The sequence below is a fragment of the Ochlerotatus camptorhynchus genome, unplaced genomic scaffold (genome assembly GCF_037179485.1).
Source record: "Ochlerotatus camptorhynchus isolate MF236.1 unplaced genomic scaffold, CSIRO-AGI_Acam_v1.1 ptg000624l, whole genome shotgun sequence".
Taxonomy (NCBI): Eukaryota; Metazoa; Arthropoda; class Insecta; order Diptera; family Culicidae; genus Ochlerotatus; species Ochlerotatus camptorhynchus.
Window position 1 is genome coordinate 108,413 of NW_027041103.1, and position 26,588 is coordinate 135,000.

General features: G+C 36.2%; 1 protein-coding gene across 4 annotated transcripts in view; it reads right to left on the bottom strand.

Annotated features, from left to right (window-relative positions):
* The window catches only part of br (broad-complex core protein), a 155,229-nt gene that overhangs the window by 11,183 nt on the left and 117,458 nt on the right, over window positions 1-26,588 (bottom strand). For 3 of the 4 annotated variants that reach the window (XM_065237475.1, XM_065237473.1, XM_065237470.1), the window contains exons 2-7: window positions 14,088-14,337; window positions 12,602-12,790; window positions 4,744-5,182; window positions 4,321-4,681; window positions 4,071-4,222; window positions 3,866-3,916 (exon numbers count right to left, since the gene is read on the bottom strand). In XM_065237475.1, the coding sequence (XP_065093547.1) occupies window positions 3,866-3,916; window positions 4,071-4,222; window positions 4,321-4,681; window positions 4,744-5,182; window positions 12,602-12,790; window positions 14,088-14,273 (1,378 nt within the window). In that variant the 5' untranslated portion in view covers window positions 14,274-14,337. Of the gene's footprint in view, window positions 1-454; window positions 1,388-3,865; window positions 3,917-4,070; window positions 4,223-4,320; window positions 4,682-4,743; window positions 5,183-12,601; window positions 12,791-14,087; window positions 14,338-26,588 lie in introns of those variants that run through there. The other variant, XM_065237474.1, reaches the window with a different exon arrangement.

Sequence of the window (26,588 nt, forward strand, 5' to 3'; positions counted from 1 at the left end):
TTGGAATTTTTGTTTTGTTTTGAATTTCTTCTAATTTCAGGCATATTTTAGTTACTTTTGATTTTGAGAAGCGTAATGTTTTCCGAATTTAAAACCGAAAATAAAAACTTTTGAGAAAAAACAAATTATAAATGTTATATTATATTTTCCATTTTTCAAATTATTCCTGTCAGCAAAAACAACATGAATGACATTAACACCTACGGTTTTGATGAATTAAGTGTAAGCAGGGTAAGAGATTATACACACACGTCTCAATTCCATAACATTCATTACTATCCGTCGGAGAGATAAAATCTTCCGTTTCGCTATTGATCATTCCGAAAATACGACAATAGTGGTGAAGGAATCAGGATTACTGAAATCAGTCATAACAGAAATGCTATTATAAGAATTGGATCCCTCTAACGATGTGCAGAAGAGTGTGCACACGCGCGTGTAAATACTTTTGACATTCACTTATCTCTTCTCGCACTATTGGTTTTTACTCCGGTTTCGGAAAAGCTAACAAGGATAACAAGATCAAAAGCAGCCAAAAAATGTACAGCTATTGTTTATGCAATTTGCAATTGTTTGTTTTTCGATTTGAAAGTAACTTTTTGTTTCGTTTTGATAAGCCTGATTTGGTTTTTAAAGTCACTAATGTCTCAATTTTTGTTTTCCAATTTTGCTTTTGTTTTTAAGTGTCTACAGAATTTGGCGTTCTGGTCGTACAAAAAAAATGATTTACCTAGTTTTTAATATTTGCTAATTTTATACATTTACGATAACATAAAACTATGTTTTCCATTTTGTTAACTACGTTTTTTTTTGTTCAAACAAACGGTTTAGTACATGCTTTCCTAGAACAAGTGTACGAGAACTGTGTAAGCGTAATTGCTATGTGAACTAAAACTTTATCTACTAAGTTCTTAAAAATATGCCTACTACGATTAGAAAAATGATGGAGTTTTTTTGTATGAAAATGTTCGTTCTCGATAGTAATGACAGTTGTTATATTGCAATAAAATAGAAAACAATAACTTTCGTAAGCGTTACTATGCTGAGTGATGCAAGGCGTAAGTGGAAGAACTGTTTGTCTAGGCTGTGTGATGATTCAAAGAGAAATACTGATGCTTCTGATCCACGGCACTGGACATGTTGGATAAAGCCTGTTGTGACGTAGGGCCAGAGTTCGTTGGCAAGATATGCTCCTCTTTTGGTGGTTTCATGTTCCTGTGATAAATGCTTTTGTGGTTTCTTAAGCTATTGAGAGAGCTGTACACTCTTTTACAAATATTGCAAATGGGTTCTTTTGTTGGCCGCATGTGAACATTTTGAATGTGGCGCTTGAGACGCGTCAACGACGAGAGATTCTTATTGCACGGATCACAGCGAAAATCCTCGCCTGGTTGGTTCAGCGGTATGGAATGTATCATCGGGTTGGCCGTTGGTGACAGGATCGAGCACGATGGAGGAGGATGTGCGTCGTGGAAGTCAGACGATTTTTCGTTGGAATTTGTGATCGTCGTCAGTCGACCTGACGACAGAAGAAGTTATAAAATACGTCGCATATTAGCCCAACAATTACTCAACAGTGGCAAATGTTTTGAATTTATGGTTTGAATTTTCCTTCACCAATTGTGAACTTTACAGGTGTAAGTAAGTTTTTCATTGGTTCAAAATAAAAAAAGAAAAACAAAAAGGCCGACTTATTTTTTATATATGCATAATACAGTTCAAGTTAATAGGATAAGTTTGGATCCTATGTTTTGAAATAAGCCAAAAAATAGTCAACCAAATTTTGAATTAAAAAACAAATAAATCATAATCTATCATAGTTGCAAGAACCATTGCATCCCTTGAACCATTAGTAAGATAATAAAACTTAAATGTAAATTATAAAAGCATTGAATTCTTCTTCCCTAACGATAAGTGCTCCTGCTTACCAAACTAGAGTCTAAGTATGTTTGTGTTTTCAAAATTTCAAAATTTTCACGCATCTTGGAAAAACAAATAACAAGAAAAACAAAAATAATACATTTTAGATGAATTTTTTTTTCATTTTTTTAGGTGTATTCCGTGTGTTTTATAAGGTACGCACGTTGTCTTTTTGAAAACACTTACATTTGCCTTTAGCTTATAATAATAATAGTAATAATAATCTCCATTTCCAATTTTCGCGTTCATTTTTGAATTTTTGTTTATATATATATATATACATATTCCGCATAATTTTAGTTTCATTGCCAATTATAATTGTATACACTAAGAGTCATATGTACAGGTACAATTTTATTTTTTAAATCGTATGTTGATGTGATTGTCCATACTAGTATTAGTACTTAAACTACCGCAAATTTGCCAGAATACATTTTTATGGTTTGATTGGGTTTTAGATTTTAATAGGGATTCGGATCAAAATTTTCAGCAGGGTTCAATTCTGGGGAGGGAGGGCGAAGCCGAATTAATTTTGACATCATGGGGGTGAGCAGGTCCAAGATCGAACATTGAAGATTTGGTATTGTGTAGTTCTTCCATGGTAGAATTAGTAGTTATCGAATCTTTGGTTACATTTTGTTGATTGCAAAAAGCTGCGTGCGCATTTGCATTTGTGTAAGATTTTCACGAAAATGAAAATAAATAAAAACACGATGACATCTCATTCGTTTGAATTTTCCAATTGAACATTTGCTAGACTTGAACATTATTTATTGAATGCAGCAATTAATAAATGAAAATGAAATTAAAAACACATATAGTATTGATTTTTGTAGTACATATTAATATTATGAGTAAAACACACAAACACGACGTTTAATAATGAACACGACCATAACACGAAATATCAGAATTCCAAATAACAATTATACAATACTTAAAACACTGATCGTAAATAAAGAAACGAATGTAGCACACAATCGATAACAGTTAAATAATGAGCGAATAAATGAGGACGAATACCGAACAAAAGTCAACGATTTGGACTGAATTCTGTTTGGTTTGTCAAATTTTTGGGAGGTTTTATTTAGCGGATCGGGAAATTATAGAAAAAGCTGTTAGTCATTTGGAAATAAATAGTACAGTTAGTTTAAGGTTAGTAGATCGATTTGGAATGGAAACAAGTTCGTCCACATGTGTCTTGATTTGGATCATGTACTTTTAAGGAGACCTAAAAATACACGAATTCACGCTTTTTTTTAAAGCAAGACAGTTTCAAATAATTGGCTCTCGTATTGATAAACCTTTCATCGGTTTTCGAAAATTAAAAAAAAATACAATATTCCTATTGCAGCGAAGGTTAAAGGGACGTCCAACAACCGTCAGCCAACTTAAGCTCTATGTCGTATGTATTATCATTTAAAGTAATGCCGAGAGGAAAGGAACTCAAAAATATGTACACGATTTTAAATTGAATCCATCATTTGGTTTGTTACGGTTTGTTTTATAAACATTACACCTTGCCTTCACATGGTAGTCGTATTAGTTTGATTTTTTTTTTGAAGAAAATATGGAAAGTAGTAACTGTACTGTACGGGTTCTTGAATGAAATATTTATTTTTGTCGTCGCTTAGTATTGATTTGAAAAAGAAGACTGAGAGAATTGAAAACAGAAAATAGAAGTGAGCTGAAGCGAGATTTTGATGGCTTTTTAATCCATATTTTCTTATTTGATAAGGAATTTGAACTAACATTGACGCTTGTCTTGTTTGTTTTAATTGTTATCGGTATTAGTTTTATGTTTGGATTTAAAATTGGAAAATGGAAAATATATATTTTGGGCTCATTATATGTTTTTGGTAAATAAATCAACAAGTAAATAAATGTGAGAGATAGATTCCACAATCAAATAGTCAAATTGAATAAATTACAAGTTTGGACTTACCTTGCGGTGAACCAGCAAGTTCTGCAGCTTGTAGTGCCTGTGAGTTGAAACCTGTGTCACGAAGACAAAGTGGATTAACAGTTATTATTGCAATTATCTTTATCTTGTTGAATGTAGTTATTGTCATGCTTTTGAATATTAAACTGGTGATGAATATCATTTGCTAAAATTTGTGGATGTAGTCTAATATCATGATGAATCCTACCTGCAAGGGCTGCAGGGTCAGCTGCAAGCGCGGCCATTGAGAAATTAAACGATCCCGGGGGAGCAAACAGCTTCTGATCTCCGGGAGAAATCAGAAATGGAGGGGCCGTGTGGGAATGTATGCTACTATCCATGTCATCTTCATGAGGGGAACTGAGTAACAGAGAATAAAAAATAAAGAACTCATTTTATTATATCAGATGTATCCAGAAATTGATTACGAAATATTGTTTAAGCACATGGCTTCTTACCTTATAGGTCCTTTAATGTCGGCAGGGTGTTGCATGTCGTGATGATCGTCCACGATCGAATCGGAACTGTTCTCATGTTCTACGTTCGAACTGCAAACCAATTCCATCGGTTCCGATTTAACGTCCTCATTGGAGCGCACTGACGGTGACGGCGTTAGGCTATCTTTATCGGTATGGGAACCTAAACTTCCACCACCATTTCCCCCGTTGGTTGCTATACTCGATAAATTACTGCTAGGATGATCACCTGCATTTGAATTATCCTTGCTGTGGGTGTTAAGGTTGTTGTTGTTGTTATTGTTGTTGTTGTTGTTAAGATTGTTTGTGTTGTTGTTGATGTTGATGCTATTGTTATTGTTACCTGTGGAAGAATGAATCTATTAGGATCTATGCCAAGTTAACTCATCTTATAAAGATTCTTACCATTAGGCGTCTTATTGCTCTCATGCCGGTGCTGTTCCTTAATGTGCGGGGAGTTTGGAGCGCTGTTGTTTGTTTTCATGTGGGTGGAGAAGTCGGTTGCAGTTATTTGCGGCATGTGACTCACCACGTCTAAATTGTTGTTATTGCCAAGAATATTGTTGTCAGTTGACATTCGATGGCGTTTAAGGGAGAGCTCATCTGATTGGTTGGAATTGTTTCGCTCGCGCCTAAGTGCAGCAGCCGCAGCTGCTCTTCTTAGTAGCTGATTCACCGTGGATCCACCGTGAGCGGCCGGTGTGTGGTGTAGGTTGTTGAGATGCGAGGGCGGTGGCACTCCCTGGGCATACAATGCATCCTCAACGAGTTTATCCGTATAACTGGGATGAAGACCTACAGGTGTTCGGCTACCGGATCCGGTAGATGTTTGTACTTGCGCTAACTATAAAAATGAAATTTGAAGATATTTTAGCAATGTGATAAAAATGGTCAACCATGATCATTCGTAATATAAGCCGTCTTCATCTTTTGTAAATACTTATTTTATCAAGAATTATTTGGATGCTGTCACAACGCCGCCCTACCAGTGGGCGCTTCGCATTAGGTAGAGCCAAGCGCTGGCGGCGGTATGGCATCATACAACAGCTTAAAAGATCATGTTGATGTCGTGTGGCGTGAGGTGAACGTGCGCATGATGTTTTGACATAATAGCAGATGATACACCACCGTCACAACAGTGGGCACCTTTCCTAAAGCTGGGTTTAGATTAGGCAAGTCAAATGATCAGCTCAGTTGTATTCAATTGGCTTGAAAAGTTGGGCCTGGTTCAACTTTTTTCAATTCAAGTGAGTTGATCAAGTCAGTTGAATGACATGGTTTACACGTTCAATTCGCGTTCAAGTCAGTTGAATTCAACTGAGTTGATCATTTGACTTGCCTAGTCTAAACTCAGCTTAAAGCTGGGTATAGATAATGCAAGTCAATTGATCAACTCACTTGAATTCAACTGACTTGAATTCAATTAGATTGAAACAATTGAATCCAACTAATTTGAACGCAAATTGACTGTGTAAACCTTGCCGTTCAACTGACTTGACTTGAATGAAAGTTGAAACTCTTTTCTATCATTAAATCTCTTTTAAATTATTGATGAACCAGATACGAACTGTTTTTGAACAATTTGTATACACTATCAAGGCCAAAAATAACGTTACGCTGATTTAAGCCATCGCCGCCACCCCATCGCCTAAAGGTGGATTCCATCCTGAGGGAGAAAAGTACTAGTTGTCTCTCTCATGCCAACTCAAATTTTGCTCCGCTCCGCTAATGCACGCTCAGATCTGAATACACCATCAAAGTGCTTTTTACGTGACGCTCCACCACCGTCCAACAAAATTACCCCTAACGCCGCCACCGGCGTAATAAAACACCATGACATTACGAAGGCACACGAAATTTTTGTTAGAATACAATTGACATTTTTCAGATGCCAAAATAAAACCTTTATTGGTCATCTCTTCGATCGAGTCATTTTATCACAAAACGAAGCTGGTCAGAGCCTGACCAGGTTTTCCGAGAATCAATGCTATCTGGTCGGTGGGAACGGTCCAGAATTTCGATGAAACGTCCCAGTTCGATGATGTCAATGATATAACCTCAAGTAAATGACGTAGTTGGTGGTTCCCAAGGTTAAGATGCACAGGCCTGCATCTCTACGAGGAAGAGGAGACAATAGAGGGACTTTTATGAACCACTTTTCTGTCAAACACGAACCAGCGCCCGATTGGTCGGGTAAACGTATAGAAACGCGAGAATTTTTACAACAGGCAATCTATTTTTTTGAAATTTGACAGTCGACGGCGCCGCCCATAATGAAATAGTTTTTGCACGATCGTTTCCGCGAGTTAAGAAGAACACGTCACAGGCAAAAAGAACCCAACTGCCTCCTCTTCATCTTAGGTCTGCATCAAGTGCGACAGCATTATATATAAGTCAAAAACCATATAGGGGAAATGTAGGTAATGTCGGCCTACATGTCCCTAATTTGGGCCCTTCGCTAAAAGTCTGCTATTTATCAATTTTATCTAGATGAACGCGTTATTGGGACGTTACTTTTGGATATTTTTGGTTGCTATTGAAAATTTAGTCGATTGCTGAATTTATGTATGGGTCCAAATTAGGGACACTTAGGCCGACATCCACTCTTTTCATCCGGGATTGTCTCGCTGTTGGTGAGATAAACAGCATAGGTATAATCCAATATATAACGCATCTACCTCAGATTGATTTTGATACGTAGCATATTGGTACTCACTATCTGGTTGGTTTACCCCAAAACTGATGCAATGGGGCTTCAATGATCTAGTTTTGGAATTACGTTGTACAAATCAAAGTTTACATTTGCTTTCAATGTTTTTTTTCATTGCAATGAGTACTGATCAATATTTTTTTCCCTTTTTTAGGGTCATAATTACTGCGACCAATACATTGATCTTTTGTGAGATTCCGTATCCTTTGTTTAGCGCATGTCCTAGTACCTCATTACTATGGAAAAGTAATGCGGTATTCATTTTTGATACTGTTAAATCACACATAGAGGAAATGGCTCTAATGTTGGCCTATGGATCTAAGATTGGGCTTATCGCTAAAAATCTGCTATTTGTAAATTTTATCTAGATGAACGCGTCATTGGGACGCTACTAATGGATATTTTTGGTCGCTATTGAAAATTTAATCGATTGCTGAATTTATGTATGGGCCTAAATTAGGGTAGTTTAGGCCGACATTACATCAATTTCCCCTACTTGCTCTTTTCATAAGAAGCCTCATTCAATTGTGATGTTCCGCGTCATTCAACGCGTTCTAGGACCTTTCCAAAGGAGCGCCCTCTCAGCAATCAAAATAGGTCTTACATGAATTCTCATTCAATTTATAATTTTTAAAATTCTGGGACCTAGGTTTTTCTTCACAAAGTTGCTTGAAATTAGCTCATCTTTGTCAAAGAATGTATACATTAATTCCTTCAAACAAAAAAGTTTAATTTTTGATTTCAATGATAAAAAGAACCACCCTCGAATTCATTGTCATAAAAATGAGGGCCTAACTATGAGGAACAACTTTGTAGGACACACTTTTTGTCTAAAATTTCAATTTTAGGCTTGAAACGTATCCTTCCACCTAAATCTGCATTCTTTACCACTATGCTCTGTAAGGCGTCCCATAGAACGCTAATAAATATCTTTAAAATTGGTCCCCTAATTTCGGAGATATTTCTATGGAATATGATCTGTGAGTAGGGCCAACTAATGATCAAAAGCGACTTAAATCATCTCATTTTTCATGATTCCAAATACAATGATCAGTGGTGGTCATATGGCGCACCCAGGACAACTTTTGGGGAGGAAAGAATGATTAGTCCGACGTCCGTTGTTACTAGAGACATAATGCACCTCTGCATCTCCACTGCTGTCACGGATAAGATGGCTGTGTTAGTGAGGAGTGTGTTTTTTTTTAATCAGGATTCACTGTGGTAAGTAATGCGATCGTATAAAGCAAAATTTTTTTTCATTAAAATCTATTGCGATAGAATAAGGCATAGTGACAATTGTGAAGGAAGGGGGTGGGGCCTGGAATCTAACTCCCAACCTTCTGCTCAGTAAGCATGCTGAGCTGAGCTACCGATAGGGTCACCATATGGAATCCAACATTTTTTTAAATGTCCTTTTTTTGCCTCAAAATATCCTTCTTTTTAATCCTTGAATATTATTCCATTTTATTTTGACACAACCTCATCCTATTGCAAATGCCATTAAAAATTTGGATGGTTTTGAAGTTGTTAAACTGACGTTTTCATACAAAATAGCTCACTAGTTCATGTCCAAGTATGTACAGAACCGGTTATATTAGAAAGGGTTTAGTATAAGACTGGACTCATAGGCGTAGCCAGAGGGATGACAAGGGGGGGGGGGGGTTAAACTGCTCTCTAAGTCATATTAAACGGCTCATTGTCTTTCCAAAATAGTTCCAAAATGTGTAATTTTGAAGCAGGGGAAATGTTGGCTTTGGCAATACCTTAACCTATTATCGTCAGGGGGTAAACAAAGTCCTAGGGCACTCAAATTTGGCCAATAGTTGCTCTGAAACACAATGTATCCACATGCCAAAATTGAGGTCTCAAGGACGTTGTTTACCCCCCTGACGATAATAGGTTAAGGTATTGCCGAAGTCAACTTTTCCCCTATGTGCAATTAAATTTCTGAAATTTGATCAAATATTCATGTTTTTGGAGTGATGATAAGTTGAATCTTCATGAAGTTTGAGTTATATCAGTAAAATTCATCTTGTTTTTAAAATTTTTCATTTTTAAAATTGTAATATCGAGAAGCACAATCAATCAAATCAACTGCCCTTTTTTATTTATCGTCACAAATTAAATGTATAATTGGTTCAAAATTTTCAAGAATTCATTCACCGCTATGGAAAAAAGTTTGATATTTTCCTAGAATCTAAAAAAAAATTGACAAATTTTGTAATTTATCCTCATTGGTTTTTCATTTTGTGACCAACAGTCTCGTTTTCTCTGATTAGTGAGATCATTCCATTTTTATCTATAAATTAGGAATTTTGGAAACATTTGGAGGCATTCGGCGAGATCCTTCAATTATACTATATTATATAAACCATTCATTACATCACATATTATGATTGTTAAATTCACTCTTCCATAGCTTGGAGCGTTTGGTACGGTATATCCACGCATCCTTGTAACCTAACGCGTTATCTAACCTAATCATTTTCCAGGATGCTTTCTCGTACTGGCTGCGTTTGTGTTAGATTAGATTAGATTAGATTCAGATTGCTGTCGATCTCAGCGGTTTAGCCTTATCTTGAATCTGTTAAATTTATTGCTTCCATTTGAATAATGATTTATTGTTGAAATTTGTAATTGATTATGATTCAAATTGAGGGGTTTTGGGCCTACGGGAAAAGAGGTAGTAAAATTATGTTCACTCCTGCGGGTTTTCCCCTCTATCAATAAAAAAATGATAAAACACAACATAATTCCTTCCTTTTAATTAGCTAGGGGTGTGACAACGATGGTGACTTCACCATATCTTCGTTTTTTTCAGCAACCTTATCTTCCAACAGACGCTCTAGGCAGCAATTTCAACATTTATAAAAAATCTACATTTGCCAGCAACACTGACTGGGTGTATCTTAGGGATTACCTTCCTACTAAAATAATTCCTTAATTCCCGAGACATTTATGAGGGGTCGTAGAGTTCTCTGCAGGTCTCTTAAGTAAATGTTGGACTAACATACCTTTCCTATCCCTACCAGTTGTAAGGACGTGGCCAGGACAATCCTTAACTGTTACTACCCATAGTGTAGTGTATTTTAAGCAATTTTGATAAATGGAAGTCACGATCATGGATACAGAAATTATACTATTCGTTGGCCATCAATTCTGATGTTTTAGAATAAAATAATGTTTCGAGTAAAAAAAAAAATACATGTGTAGTTTATTGTGCTTCGAGAACTATCAATTTAAAAAATGGCAGTCAAATAGGTAACGTTTTTCTAAAATTATTCGAAGTTCAAGCAACTTATGAAGCTCAAAATAAAAATATTTTTTTTACCAGACTACTGCTTTCTAATTGGACGTAACCCAATAAGCAAACTAGCAATTACCAAAAGGGAACGTCATTAATTTTCAAAAAATCAAAACCAGTATTTTCGATCAAAACTAAAATTACGTTCATGAAAGTGTGTTTATTACAATATACTTGCCTACTGGAACACAGGAAACATATTTTCATTGACATCATTTCAGTTTTAAATGAAAACAAAAACTGTTCTTGAATTTCCAAAAATTAATGACGACCTCTTTTACCTTAAAAGCACACATAGAGTGAATGATGATTATAATCGAATTGATGACTGCACTACAACCATAGTTTTAAATTTTGCGTAAGTACATAACTTTTTAAAACGTGTGATTTTCTTTTATTGACATTTTACATGATGAAAACTCGTTGTCCTCCATTGACGATAAAACATATAGACATTGTTCTCCTTTTTCTCTAAAATTGAAATGAAACGTACTCCTTTTCAATTTTTTAACTGATAACCCTAGCTACCTATCCCCGAGTCATTGACGAAAAAATATGTGAGTGACGCAGGTTTATGTGAGACGACCGCGAATACTCGGTTCAATTCGTTTAACTTTAGATTTAAGATATTAATAATGTATAACACAAATGTTAATTTGGCTCTGTAAAGTTTATTCGATTGAGCCTGTACAAATAAATTATTTTGGTTCGAAGGTTGTATTGAACTGATTCTTGGCGATGGCAATCGGGGAAGTGACATTAATGCCACGGATACACTTGTATGGCCTACTATGAGCATGAACATTATTTGTATAATAATTACAACTATACACAAACGGCGCCGGTGGTCTAGTGGTAAGCGTGATTACCTCTCACCCCAGAAGGCCTGGGTTCAATCCCAGTCGGCGCCGCCGGGATGTTCTGAGGCATAACATCTCTGATCACGCCTTCCTTCGGATGGGAAGTAAAGCCGTTGGTCCCCGGTTCATGAGTTGATGGGTCGATAGGTAGGGTCCAGGTGTGGGAGCTGCCTTCCTGGCACGTCGGTAGCATTGGTGCTCAGCACGGAAAACAAGATCGACGGAAAAAACAAACCAAAGGAAAAAAAAAAATACAACTATACACAAACTATACATGGATGTGCTCTTAATTTATTATACATTAGTTTGTAATCCAAGTGTATCCGCGGCATGTGGCACAGTCGATCTCGATGAATAATTAGATGTATTGAATTTTTTTTTGACATCATGGGAAATCTGAGTCTACCACTTACTGGCTTGAATTTCAAAGGGGATTCTGAGGAGAGGTATTACATAATATATGGGAATTATAAGGAAAATTCGAAGTTAATTTTAAGGAGAATTCAAAGGTAATTTTGAAGAGAGTTTACATATACTTCTGATCATAACTTAAAAGTAATACTGAAGAGTATACCAAGGAAATTTAGAGGAGAGATTCATGGAAATTCCGAGGATAATTCCAAGCGAATAGAATTCTGTGAATAACCTAAAAAGGATTATTAGAAGAGATTCAAGGACAATTTCATGGGAATTCTTGGAAAATTCTGGTAAGATTTCCAAACGAATCAAGTTCTGAGGAGACTTTCAGAGTAATTTTGGAGATGAGTTGAAGAACATTATTAGAAAATGGCATTAAAGTGTAATGTAGAAAATTATATGAGATTGGTATCTGAAAAAAGTGTTGAATAAATTCTAAATAGTTTTACCTAATAGGTAAATCAAACCCAATATCCGGCATTTGGTCTATTTACTAAGAGAGACTACGGAAGGTTTTCTCATTTTCAAAACTTTTCTACGCTATTATAAGTACACACTTGGAAAAAATCATGTAAATTTAGGTGCTGTGAGACTGACATATACGAGCGTCAATTTTGACATAAAATTAAGTCATAACAGACGCGCAATTCAACTCAATCAAACCTAGTTTTCGTCCAGTAACGAACTTTTAAGTCTAGTAGCACTTAATTTTACATGAAATAATTGTTTACGTCTGAATCTTTATGTCAAAGATGGATTCCGTCACGTGTAAAATTAGTTATTTCTTAGTGTGTAACTTCAAATGATTGCTTACTATTTTTATGTTTGTCTTCCAACAGTTATCATGAAACTAAATGCGATGTTTAATAATATGTGTTACAAATTATATCTGGACGAATCGGCGATATTTTATTACGACGACACATGCTTGCAGAATTAAAAAAAAAAATGGTAACTGTAGATCCTACTTACATTGTGTGTTTCATCAGCTTGCTGCTGGGTCAGTCCTGATACTCTCAACACTTCTGCCGTTTTAAGGAAGGAGCTAAGAGATCGCTGATGTACATTCACTTCGCCGTGGTATATGAACTCCACGAGCGCATGGAGATCTGTGAATGCCACATCCTGCAGTACTATTACTGGATGCTTACATGGTGTACTCTGTAAGCGGTTAAAGTAAAAAAAAACGTGGGGTTAAAGTAAAAAACGTAAAACATGCTAGCAAGTCGCGTGACGGACCCGATATTGGCCTAGCGTTACTATATTGACCCTATTTGAGGATTTTTCTTCAGTCGTTTTCCAATATTCTCATGATTACATTACAGACACTTTTCTCCCGTAAAAAATAACATTTAAAATTGAAAGAGTAATTTCTGAAAACGATCAAAAAGGGTCATTATAGTAAGTAAAGTCAATCTAGGGTCTACCACCGTGGTATAACTAATGTGTCTTAAAATTAACGCCGGGATTCTAAATTTAATTGGTAAAATGACCTGTTTGCTGCAGGTATAGGTCACATCACGCTGGCTATTTCTTTTTAGATCAAATTCAATACAATTCACAAATCTCACGTGACTTTGTGCTGACCTGAATAGGTGGGTATAACGGAATTTCAAATTTCGAGAGCAAACAAAGGCGCTAATGGCATCCGCAAAGTACCCGTCTCGCTCGGCCAAATAATTAGGCAAACTTTCCTTTTCTTCCCATGGATCGAGATGAGATGTCCGTTGTTGCAACAGAAAAAATGTGCATTTGGAAGTGCATATATAGATGCAACAACGCAATGAGTAAATATTTCGACGAAATCTTTCTCCCTCCATGCAGTTTGACGACGTCAACAGCGACGACCACGACGACGATGATGATGATGTTGATGATGTCTGTCTGCAGCGCCAAATTGCATTGCATTGCGCTGCTGTAGCTGCAGTTCGGTTGAATAACGTGGAATCTTATTTTTAAGCACTTTGAAGGACACTTTCTCAAATTATTGTTTTTTTTGCTTATTGGTTTGATTGCAGTTTACAGCATGTCCTACTTTCAAGTCAACTTTTTCGGTCTTTGGCTGCAGTTGCACATAACGTGCAGCAAGAGTATAGATGAAACAAAAAAATGTACAGATGCCTTTAAATAACACCAATACCGGTGTACTGCTGTTCCACTGTTGCGTTACACGTTTTGGAGAGCGAGTGCCCTTTCACAGCAGCGGTATAGATGTGTTTTGGACATTTTGGTGGTGAAACTGAATTCAAATATCACAAGGCTAAGACGTGGCTTTTTCGGCAAATTACATGCACGTTTTGGCAGGCTTGCCTTCTCTTGATAGCCGTATAGTCTTTTCCTAAATTATACCTACCAATGCAGCCATTTTCATCTTTTAGCAATTAAGAATCTTGTCATGAAGTGCATTCCAAAGATTTAGAATCTCAGCGATTTCGTTTTGCTTTGGGCGTATACATACCTTTAACAGTTCCCTGAAATAGGGACTGCAGGCCGACAGGACGACCCGATGCGCCTTGAGACTTCGTCCATCGCATGCAAGTGTCACATCGACAAAGTCTTCGTCGTCTCGCAAATTTTCGAAAGCAGAAGTAATGCTGCTTTGATAATTATTCCATCGCAAGCAAAAGTGCTGTGTGTCCACCATTTTATGTGTATTGTTTGTTGGAGCGCAGCAACCGTTGACGTTATATAAGTTTTGCAGAAAGAACCTGGAAATGAAGGAAAGCAGAAAACATTTGTAGTGTCTAAATACTATGGGATGTAAAAGTGCATACATATTTTGTAATACTATGTTTCTATGTTTTACTATGTTATAAGACGGTCTTTATTACATAGGGGAAAGTGAGGCAGTTTGGCCACCTTAAGAAAATCATCACTAATCATACAAAATTCAAGCCAGCGCCGGTGGAGTAGTGACTGATTTGTCACCCCAATGGGTCTGGGTTCAATCCCAGGCGAGGTCGGTGAGATTTTTCTGAGGCATAAAAATCTCTGGGCACGTCTTTGTTTGGAAGGGAAGTAAAGCAGTCGGTCTCGGCGTATGTGTGTTTGAATGGGTGCGATATCATACGCAGGTGTGGAAGCTGCCTTCCTGCACATTCGATTGCCGTCAATGGATGGCAATCGATGTCCGTCGGTGATTGGCACTAGATTGTGGAACAGAGACCGACGTCAAATAAAGGAATTCAAAATTCAGTGGAAAATTTGAATGATGTTTAACCAAATTGATAGTTCAAGTCCTATTTACATCATGAAAACAAATTGAATATTATAAGTAAACTTTTTAATCTTATGCAAGAAGAGTTAAAAATGTTTTTGTAACCAAAATTAAACCATTGGGGTAAAATGAGTACTCTGTCGGAGTGATATGATCGACCTTGTAAACAACGCGTAAGCATATTATGTTTTCTTGAAGCATTATGAAGGGTCAACAATGAACAGTTTTAGCACAGAAATATTTAACAGAAACATTTTTTTTTCTGTAGAATAAATTAAATTTCAGAAGTACTGCCTATTTAAGACTACATTCTTTTCAGTCTTGTGAATGACTGATTTTTTACCAAAGCAGTTGTTTCAAAACCTGATTTCATATGATACAGTCATATTTATGAAAGGAATATTGAAAAATTAAGAATTCAAGTTGAAATATCAGTGGTGCTCATATTGCTCCGAATGAACTTAAGTAATATTTTGTTTAATTTTTTAATGTTTATTGAAATCTAGAAAAAAACATCGTGTCATATAAGAATCCAATGACTATTAATAAAGCTGCTGAAGGAATATCAACGATAAGTAACAAGAAACTACTGATAGACCTTGTTTTCTGATTCAGAAATCTTATAACAGTTTTGACATTTTGAGTTAGTCTAACATTTTTCGAATATTTGCTCTAGAGAAAATGAAATTGAGAGTTGAAGTAGGCTTCAAGCATCAAGCCTACAACAGATTGTTTGTAAAATGTGTTCAATAAGTTGGTTTTCAAGCGGGTGGCCAGCCATATTGTGCCACTTTCCCCTACTTTCCTGGAAAAACCAGGACACTAGAAAGGTCATACCAAAGAACAATTATTCTTTTAATTAAATGCAAACCGACTGATCAAAAACACATTAAATTTAGTAATGTTGGCTTTTGATGTAAAATACAAGCACTTCAGATAAATCCCCACCCGTGAGGTTTTGTATACCTTCCTTTCTACTTTTTGACACTTTATTCAAAGTTTAAGAAACCTTTTAAACCTCCTATTAGCTTTGAAAAAGGATATGCTTCACACAAATAAAGTATATATTATTCGGAAAACACTCAACAAATATTAGCGACTATTTTAATTTTGTGCTATTTTGGAGGAAAATTTCAAATTTCAAGTTGATTTCACGCTTATGTCTTTGCTAAAATATTTTAAGTTGCACATCTACCTCCAATTGCTATGGATTTTAATGCATTAAACCCATGATACTGTAACTCACTACAATGATTTTGCTCGCCGCAGTTTGAAGTAAACAGTTTTAGTTACTGTCAAGTGTTTCTTACGGGTCAGATGTGTATTTTAGCCACTGCAGTCGTTTTTACAGTAGATAAACGATCATTAAAATGTATTTGACACAAATGTTGTCATATTTTTGGCAATAGCCAATGTTTGGATCAGATCTCTGATCGAAAAATCTAGATTCTTATTATAACTGTACAAAAGAATTTTGAGTGACCCTTCTTATTTCTTAATCATATTGAGCAGTAACGGCGCCGGTGGTGTAGTGGTAAGCGTGATTAGCTCTAACCCCAGTAGGTCTGGGTTCAATCCCAGTCAGCGCCGCCAGAATGTTCTTGAGGCATAACATCTCTGATCACGCCTTCCTTCGGATGGGAAGTAAAGCCGTTGGTCCCCGGTTCATGAGTTGATGGGTCGATAGGTAGGGTCCAGGTGTGGGAGCTGCCTTCCTGGCACGTCGGTAGCATTGGTGCTCAGCACGGAAAACAAGATCGACGGGAAAAACAAACCAAAGGAAAAAAAAAAATAAAAAATATTGAGCAGTAGTCATTAAAATTTAATGACTACTGCTCAATATGATTAAGAAATAAGAAGGGTCACTCAAAATTCTTTTGTACAGTTATAATAAAAATCTAGATTTTTCGATCAGAGATCTGATCCAAACATTGGCTATTGCCAAAAATATGATAACATTTGTGTCAAATACATTTTAATGATCGTTTATCTACTGTAAAAACGACTGCAGTGGCTAAAATACACATCTGACCCGTAAGAAACATTTGACAGTAACTAAAACTGTTTACTTTAAACTGCGGCGAGCAAAATCATTGTAGTGAGCTACAGTATCATGGGTTTAATGCATTAAAATCCATAGCAATTGGAGGTAGATGTGCAACTTAAAATATTTTAGCAAAGACATAAGCGTGAAATCAACTTGAATTTTGAAGTTTTCCTCCAAAAATGTCTACTTGTTACACTAATTAGCGAAAAAAGAATTTACACGTTAAATGACGAATCGATCAGACTCGACCTTCTTCAATTTGCATGATACTTCGCATAATTGTTTGTTATGGGAAACCATTCATATTTGTGCAAAAGATCGACCATGTTGGATATTGTATTTTTTTTCAAAATGGTTGTATGTCTTTTCTAATCATGGAGAAAAATAAAGACCTAGTAGGAAAAATATACTCGGAATGTTTTTTAGTAATTTTGAGTAAACATTCCAAAAAAGTGTTTAAAACCTAAATGTCTAAAAATTTACCAAAATCTTTTGTTCAACGATTGTTTGTACATTTTTGAGTGCCCAAGCTTTTCAATATTTCAAAAGTTTGTTCTTTCATAAGTATTTTTATATAAGAAAAATATATATGTATTGAACAAGGACATTCTAAGCTATTTATATTTTTACTTAACATTACGAAAAAAATACCGTGTATGTTTTTTTTCAAGAAAGACTTTATTTCCATTAGAAAAGACTTTTGGATGCTGCGATTTATTGAGAAATTTCAAATACACCAAAAATGGCGATTCAAAATGGCTGAATTTCGAGTCAAACATTTTATTTTCTATGCCTATCCCCTAAATATTTTTTTTGCCGCAGACTAGTTTATACAGGCAAAAATTAGCTGTATAAGCTGGTCTGCAGTTTATATTATGTCTCGTTTTTTTTCCGGATACGGACCTTATAACATGTTATAAGCATACAAGTCTGAACAAGTCATTATGTCTGACTCGCACTGCAGGCATTGTAACATATACTGATAATTCAGCATCAACATATGCGCCACCGATTTTTGGCGAATAAAAGCTTGCCATCGCCAACAAATTATATAAACTGCGGTAGGATAAACATTTCTCTACCCAATGGTATTCTTCAGAGTTCGAAAAAGTAGTGTAAATTTCTGTTCAGTATAATGCACATAAATGGAGCGTCACATATCATATAATTTTACATTATATATCATGTAAAGTTCTGAGACATTTCATGCAATGTAGCAAATATTGTATACAAAAGCCCATTATTGTAAACAACATTGATCGGTTGCGTGAAATGAAATACAAGTTTACATGAATGAATGTTTACATCACTATTAAAATTCAAAATTTTTATCTGTGTTGATTTATGAGATTTTTTGTGAGAAGTCGGTGGGTCATTGTTTATATGTGCAGTTTTACCCTATTGAAATGTTGATGGCGAAATATCGACAAGAAAAATTTCATCAAGATAGCCTTGTAATAATTAGACTGGCCCAAATTTATGTGGGGTAAATTCTATGTCATTTTTTTTAAAACACACCACCCCCAGATTAGAGTTTGTATATAAGAGTCACGTCAAGAGAAAAAAAAACAGTGGAACTCGCATAACGATTTTTGAAAGATTTCTTTCCCTTTCACTTGGCAACAGAGTACATCTGCATCAACTTCAAATTACTTCTAGCGATAAAACAAATTAGTGACTGTAGTAAATCGTTACATCAGTGATTTTGTCGAATTATCTTAACAACAAATATTACAAATTATCATTACCGATAATTACCACACGCATTTAACAACGTGTTTATGATCAGAATTTCCAGCCCAAAACGCAAACTGGTTGGACATGAGTGTTTCCGATTTGAATGAAACATTACTCATATGTTTGCTGCTACCAATGATTGCATTTTTCATTTAAATAGGAATTTTTGAAAGGGCGTATTAAAAAATTGATTATATTTTTTTCTTCAAAAAAATTACATGAAAAGAAGTTGCAGGTAGTTAAATTATCTTTAAAAACAAAAACGTTAAACGATAATCAACGTCAAAACAAATCCCTTTCAATCTTTATATTTTTTATCAAGAAAACTGAAGAAATGTTATAAAATTTGGTGAAGAGTTTAAGCTGGTAACTTGATTAAAAAAATCTATTTGTTTTAGTTTTTTTTGTTTATGAAATTGCATTTTTTTAGTAAAATAATAATTTATTTGAGTTTTGCGTCTTATTTTCAATAAATTTACACATAATAACTTTTTTCCTAAGTCCAGTCGTAATAGTAATAATAATTCTGAACATTTTATACCATTTTCAAATGTTAGTCGTGATGTCCAGCAGCTAGATGTGTTTTCCATGATACAACAAAACAAACAATGGATCATTTTAGATGGCTGAGTTTTGAACCCACCACAGCTTTCATTTGGCGCTACTGTATAAGGACGAACCAATGTAAAATACTGTGGTAGCCACAGTACGGTGCTGTCAAAACCTCAGCATCTTCAATGATCCATTCATTCTCAGATATGGTAGCTGTCAGACTTACCCGTTTATATTTAGACGCAGCGGAAGAGAAACACATTGATGTTGTCAAATTAAAGATTTCTATTGGTGAGATAAGAATCATTATTATTTTTTACAACTCATATTATTTGAATGCATTGGGTGTATCGTTAGAACTAGAGAATATTTTTACTGCAATTTAGGGTTATTTGCCCAGGCATACAGTTGTTCGGGGTGCGGGGAGCGTGCTCGCGTTGCCTAGCTAAACTTACTCTGGTTGACATAGTTTTTAGCAAAGTCGCAAATAACAACGACTTCGCCATCTTTTAGTCAAAAATAAAAAAAAAATAAAAATAAATAGGGATTTTTTTAAGCAAATTACCAGCTTAAACTCTTCACCAAATTTTATAACATTTTTAAAAAATTATAAAGAGGGTGTTTTGAGATAATCAACCTTTTACGTTTTTTAAAATTAATTTACTAAGTTTTTTTATTTAAGTGCAATTTTTTCTTCAAGATAATTTAACTACCTAGGGAAATGGCTTTAATGGTCTAAGATTGGGCCCATCGATAAAAATCTGCTATTTATCAATTTTATTTAGATGAACGTGTCATCGGGACGGTACTAATGGATATTTTTGGTCCTTATTGAAAATTTAATCGATTGCTGAATTTATGTATGGGCCCAAATTAGGGGCCGACATTACATTCATTTCCCCTACAACTTTTTTTCAGATGTCATTTTGATCAGATCAATAAATATAATATTTTTTTTTAATACGCTAATTAATAATAAAAGTTACTGTGTAGAAAAAAAAAATCATATTTAAATGAAAAATGCAACCAAAATTGGTCGAGACAAAATTGACATATTGTTTAGCGTTTTGGGCTGGAAATGTTCAAATTTTATTGCAATACCTTTCGTGGAATTTTCATAGCATCGTAATGTTGGTTTACTTTGCACTTAAAACAGTAGTGTATGAGTACTTCGCATTAAAGCGGCGCCTGTGGTGTAGCGACAAGCGTGATTATCTCTCACTCTCACCCCAGCAGGCCTGGGTTCAATCCCAGTCAGTGCCACCGGGATGTTCTGAGGCTTAACATCTTTGATCACGTCTTCCTTCGGAAGGGAAGTAAAGTCGTTGGTCCCCGGTTCATGAGATGATGGGTTGATAGGTAGGGTCCAGGTGTGGGAGCTTTTTTGAAATTATCATGTTTAGAAATTTTGCTCATTACTCCAATACGACTAGATTGCCCTGCGTCTCCATTGATACATATCGAATGTAACATGGTTACATTACTTACTTATTTCAATTTCTGGTCCTAGACTAGAAATTTCAGGTTTTTTTTTACAGTCATTCAATCGAGCCTACAAACTCCGTGGTGATGCTGTGAACAATCTCGCTTCTCGGAAACGGGACAGGCCACGGAGTTTGTAGGCTTGGTAGTATGAGAGTTAATATAGGACTTTCAAACTTTATATCAGCCAAATCCCAACAATTTTTTTTAGCTGAATCGGCATATTTTTTTGTTTACTTTTAAATATCTATAGATGTTTCGGATTAGTCGCGTATGAAATTACTAAAGTCTTGATTGCGTCACCACTTCACGTTTTCATGGACACGAATCTCATCATCAAGAAGCAGTACGGATAAAACAAATTTATCTTGATTTTCAGCAAACAGTCAATCATATTTTCAGCTTAGTTGGCTGGACTTTGCTACTGTTGCTGTTGCTGAAGAGCTTCGTAGGTCGTCGTGGTTGATCATGCGATCGGTAAACCACCTGATCGGTTGCATTTGCTGATTCGTTGTCCTGATACAATGGATTCGGTACGCTTGACCTAACTTCGTCAGTCTGGGGACACGTAGGAGGTGGGTTTTGAACCACATTCGTCACTCTGCAGTTCGGTGCAACCTCAGTTGATCGTCGTTAGGATACAACCTCGTACGGGATGAGCGGGCTTCTCGTAATATCTCGGGTCAAGTTCACGCCGGAACCTTGACGACTTTTCGGCATTGTTGCGTCCTCTGCGAGCCTAACCTCACAATGACGCGTGTGGTCTGGATTTACAGGCGAGCTTGTAAGTTTTCTGTGTGCCTCTTGTTCCGTCCTTTCAAAAAATAAAGCGCAGCGTTTTCCAGGGGTACACGTTTTTGCGTAGTGTAACCGCGTAGAGTTGTGATCTTAGGTTATCATTTGAATTTGTTTCTTGAATAATTTTTACTTTAATCCTAGCTAGGCTTTAATTTATTATATAACATTGTATATTTAAGAAAATAATATGAACAATAATTAGTTTAACAATTTACCTGTTTTTTGACTGACCCAAAGGTAAAATAATTTATATAATGTAATAGGGTATACGTCCCTAACCTCGGTCTAATATGCAGCCATAGATTACGTTTTTAATCATAACTCATCAATTAATTTACCTGCAAACGATATTCTACTGCTAAATGGTATGCTTAGATATGCTTATCATGTCGTTTGCTATCAGGAACCGCAAAAAGTTGAAAAACTTACTTTTTTTAAGACAAAAACTCACCAGGGAAATGTATGTAATATCGGTCTATTGTCCCCAAATTGGGTCTATTTATGGATGCAACTTCGTCCTATCCTGTTTGATTCTCAAAAAAAACGCTCTTGGTAACGTTTTCTTATGTATTTTTTTTTATCACTATCACTGTTAACTTAATACTCTTCATTCCTCAAAACATTTCTTAGAGAAAATTTTACGAAAACTACATTAAATCACTCAAGTTAAAAATTAAAAATTAAAAATTTCGCTTATCGTCTTTCGACCGCAGAATATCTAAATCAAAACATTGTGATGTTCATTATACAGATTTGGCAGAAAAAATCTCCCTTCCTGTTCGTTCCTTATCATCCAAATGCAAACCACATTGTTGACGTTACTCTTATTGCTATATGCTGTCAAATGAATTTCATGGGCCAAAGTTAGGAACATAGAAAAGAAATGTGTCCCTAAAGTTGGGTCCATGATTTACTTGTGAAAACGTTGTTAAACAATTAAAATAAACATAAAATATTCAAACAGTAACTGTGAGTTTTACGTCTAGTGTGTATTATCAGGTAATTCCATTCAATAAATGCCATAATCAGGCCATTTGATGATCGTCAGTGCAACCTTCCCATCTTAACCTTAGAAGTCATGGCGGCTAAAAACTCCGAACAGAGTGATATTCTCAACCAGTTTTATTACTTACGAGAGCTGAAAATGTATTGAAATGTTGTGATATAAATTGATTTGTGTGTGGTACACATTTATCAATCATCAGTGATCAATATTTTCCTTATTTTTTGTGTAATATTCCTTAATTAATTATTTATTTGCGTGATAGGCCGAATGAAAGGACTAGACCCACATTACATACCGTAACCCTATATGCCTAGAACATTTACGTCCAAATTAGATCCACCGTCACCGGTACTGATCATGTTCTTGAATGCGAATGTGACTTAATGTGTCGCATAATGAATTTCAGCTCATACCAGTTGTTACTCACTTCTTGAGTCCTCGCAATGACCTACGATAATCATACAATTAAATTTTCAAGACTGTCCCTTCTTACCCCCAGAAAATGAACAATATATATATAGTTTCCTTCAGCATAAGTTTAACTTACATAATACTGATGTTGTTAGAAAAATGCTGTACATGTTGACGATAAATCCAGAACAATCCTTAAGGTGTCCGCCTTAACCTGATTTCCCGAAGGTGTTCGCGCTGTGCAACTTCTGGTTTTTAATGTTTCTGTTCCTAGACTTTTATTGTGGCCCAGATATACCTACTTCAATAAGGCAAAATGGCATCGCACGCAGCACAGGAGTGGAACTTCAAATCAGAAAGTGGCTCCACTGGTCATTTGCGAACACTAGCGCACCTAGCGGTAGAAGGCATCTTCGGCCTGTAGTTAAGATAGGCAGCATGCTATGATAGTGTGAGTGCACATAGAAAGCCTATGTGGAACGCTACCACATCACATCGCTCGTTGAGCAGAAAAGCGAGCACTTTTTGATTCACCGATTTGTTTGCACTTCCCCTTCTGTTCTGTGCACGCAGTATCCACTTTCGAGCAATATCTATTGCTGATTTAGAGAATAATTATTTAATGCTGTTAAATGCGGTTGCATAATTATCTGAAGCAGGATGGTTATTTATCTGTGAACTGGCAATACAATCGTTTATATAACGGCAATCAACAAATGCATCGTATGTCTGGCCACTCACATTATGAACGGGTCATATAGAAAACTCTCGGTTTCAACCAAATTAGATCGTCATCTTCAGGCTAGAGCGAAAAACTAAAATAAAAATAGACCACATTGAACTAGAACTCGACTTTCACTTTCAGCGAACTTGAAAGAGGAAAAGGCGGTGAGAATTCACACACGCAAATAACCAGAAAGCATCGTAGCGTTCGGTATTAATACCGCAGTCATAAGACACCAGTAGTGATGGCATTTGATCGGTCATCGTTGTTATTGACGTTGAAAAATGAAATGAATGAGACCAAACAGAGCAATACGTGCAATGAGATTCTACGGTTGCTGATGCTGATGCGTTACCTATTGAAGATAAAATGATAAAGTCAGTAGGCAAGTGCCTCAATATCAAAGGCTGCATCATTATCATCAGTTGTCATATGTAAGGTAAGCACATATATGCTTCTGGGTTTTTACGTTTCTACACAATCTATTTCCCAGGGAAGTCGAGAACATTCCAAAAGAAAAAAAAAGAAAAAAAATGAAAGATTTCCTCGACTGGACTGGGAATTGAACCCGTCACCTCCGACTTGGCAATCCCCGGTAATACCGTACCTTTACTGACTAGGCTATCGGAGGTGCACTCATATGCTGATAGCTAATAAGAGTTAACAGATTCAATTCAAGATTTCAGCACGATCTAATATTTAAAATTTAAAATTTCAGACTGAAATTTCTTCAGTCACAATTTTATCGACAGACTTGCGATAGAAACTTCGGTCGAGAATAAATCTCAAAACTCTATTTGCCAAATTACCCTACAAAGCGTAAGAAATAGTGTAGACTATGTTCTATTTTTAAAACCCGAATATCGTAAATCTCAGGAAGGCGGAAAACTGTAGCTAAGAATTGAAAGGGAAAGTGAAAACACATACACACCTCCTCCACACCGGTACAGCTGCCGGTTTGTATGATGCCAGCGGGTAGAATGCCGGCCAACCGACCGTCAACAAGTCAACAAGTAGAAAGTGAAAACTATTCCTCAACGTTAGTGTTAGTTGGTGGGAGTGGTGGTTTGATGTGTGATGCAAAATAATCATAGCAGGCGCACATACGGCACATGTATATTGTATGCATATCCTCATCGCTCTTTGTGTACCATTGCAACGGGAAGCAGAAGCATGGCTGTCTGAGGACGACCAACATATGTGAGAGCTTTTCCTCTGTGGAAAGCAAAACGTATGAGCTTTTTTCCTTTCCGCCATTTGTACATAGCAATCAGTAGAGTACATGCTTGCATCTAGGAGAACACTGCGGAAATTACACGGTTGTCCACAGAGCTGGATATAACCATGCTCAAAGAATCAAAATGGTTTATTTTGTATACAAAGCATCAGCATGCGGTGTACGTTTGACAAGTTTGCAATACTTTAGGTTTCCGCTTGTAAGATTGATTGTTGCAGCAACCAAAAGCACATTACTGATAACGATTGATGATTTCAAATCCTATACCAATTCATCTTTTCCGTAGTGTGAAGTCCAGAGTTCTAGTCGGTGCGTGTACCATTCGCTAGAACACTATGCTCGTGTGTACTAGCGTACACTAGAGTCGATGAACGCTAGTCGTATCGCAATACAGACGAAAGTTCGTTTCTACTTGGTCTGGTGTACACTGCTGTTTGACTGGATGATGGTGTTTCGTGTATGCAACAGCAGCAGCACACAACAAATTCTACTCAAATCAAAATAGCAAAAATACATACCCCGGCATCGCGCGTACAACTGTCTAACAGGCAGCAAAAGCAAAGGCAAGAACGCCAGCATAGTGTTGAGAATACATGACCTTCACCTTAACCCAGTGACAGTGTCGGACAAACGGTCGATTGCCTTTTCTTCTTCACCATGCATGCAGACGGCAATATATATATACATACAGTTACTAGTACACATGTTTGGTTATTTGCATTCTACGGTTGTGGAGTGTTGTGCCCCTAGATGCCGCGTGTATCAACTATGAGCAGATTACGACTCAGATACCGCTCTGCTTAGTGTAGCTTAGGCATGAAATGGTAGCAGGAAAAGCAAGCTTGCGTTTGTCAACATTTTTACCCGGTTTATAACATAAAAGTGATTCATTAATTGACAGCAATTTCGCACATCATAACCATAGTAATGCATTGGTTTCAGACTCTAATTTACGTAGTTCGACGCACTTTACTTTCAGAATCGGAGACGAACCAGCGTTCGTCTGAAAGTCTCCTTAATAAAGATAACTAACTAACTACTTTCAGTATAACGAATTCGATAAACTTTCTCATAGAAGGTTGTGCAGAGCTGATTTGGAATGGTTGTATGGAGACGCATGGTGGATTTCACTCACTTCGCTATAAAAAATGTTTTCCGGAATTATGAAATCACTAAATATTATAATGATATTTGTACTTGTAAGCATGTGTTCGACTCATAAAACCTGTCAATTTCACTTTAAGAGAGTCAATTTCTCTTTCTTTGGGTTCAGGGTTGCTTCCACTCACTTGCTATAAAACAATGTTTTTCGGAATTATGAAATCATTAGACGATATAATGACGTGTTGTACTTGTAAGTAAAAACTGTAAATTTCGCTTTCAGAGCGTCACAATCAGCAATCTTATGATTCGCGAGCGTTCACTCAGAGTGAGCACTCACGAAAGCAATATTGACAGGTTTTTTTTTTAGCAAGTGAGTGGAAGTAACCCTGTTTGGGTTTAGCTGTGAGCCAACGATTGAAGCCAACTCGTTTGAATGTGGTTTCTTGGAGAGTAAGTTACTATTATCCATGTCCATGGAGAGTAAGTTACTATTATCCACTATCGGAGACGAGCCAGCCAACGGCTGAAAGTCTCCTTAATAAAGATATAAAAAAAAAAAAATTATCCACTAGGGTTTATTGGGCAGATGTTCCATTCACGGGTAATAACCGTGAACAGGTTAGGGACAAAGTCTCGGATTCTGA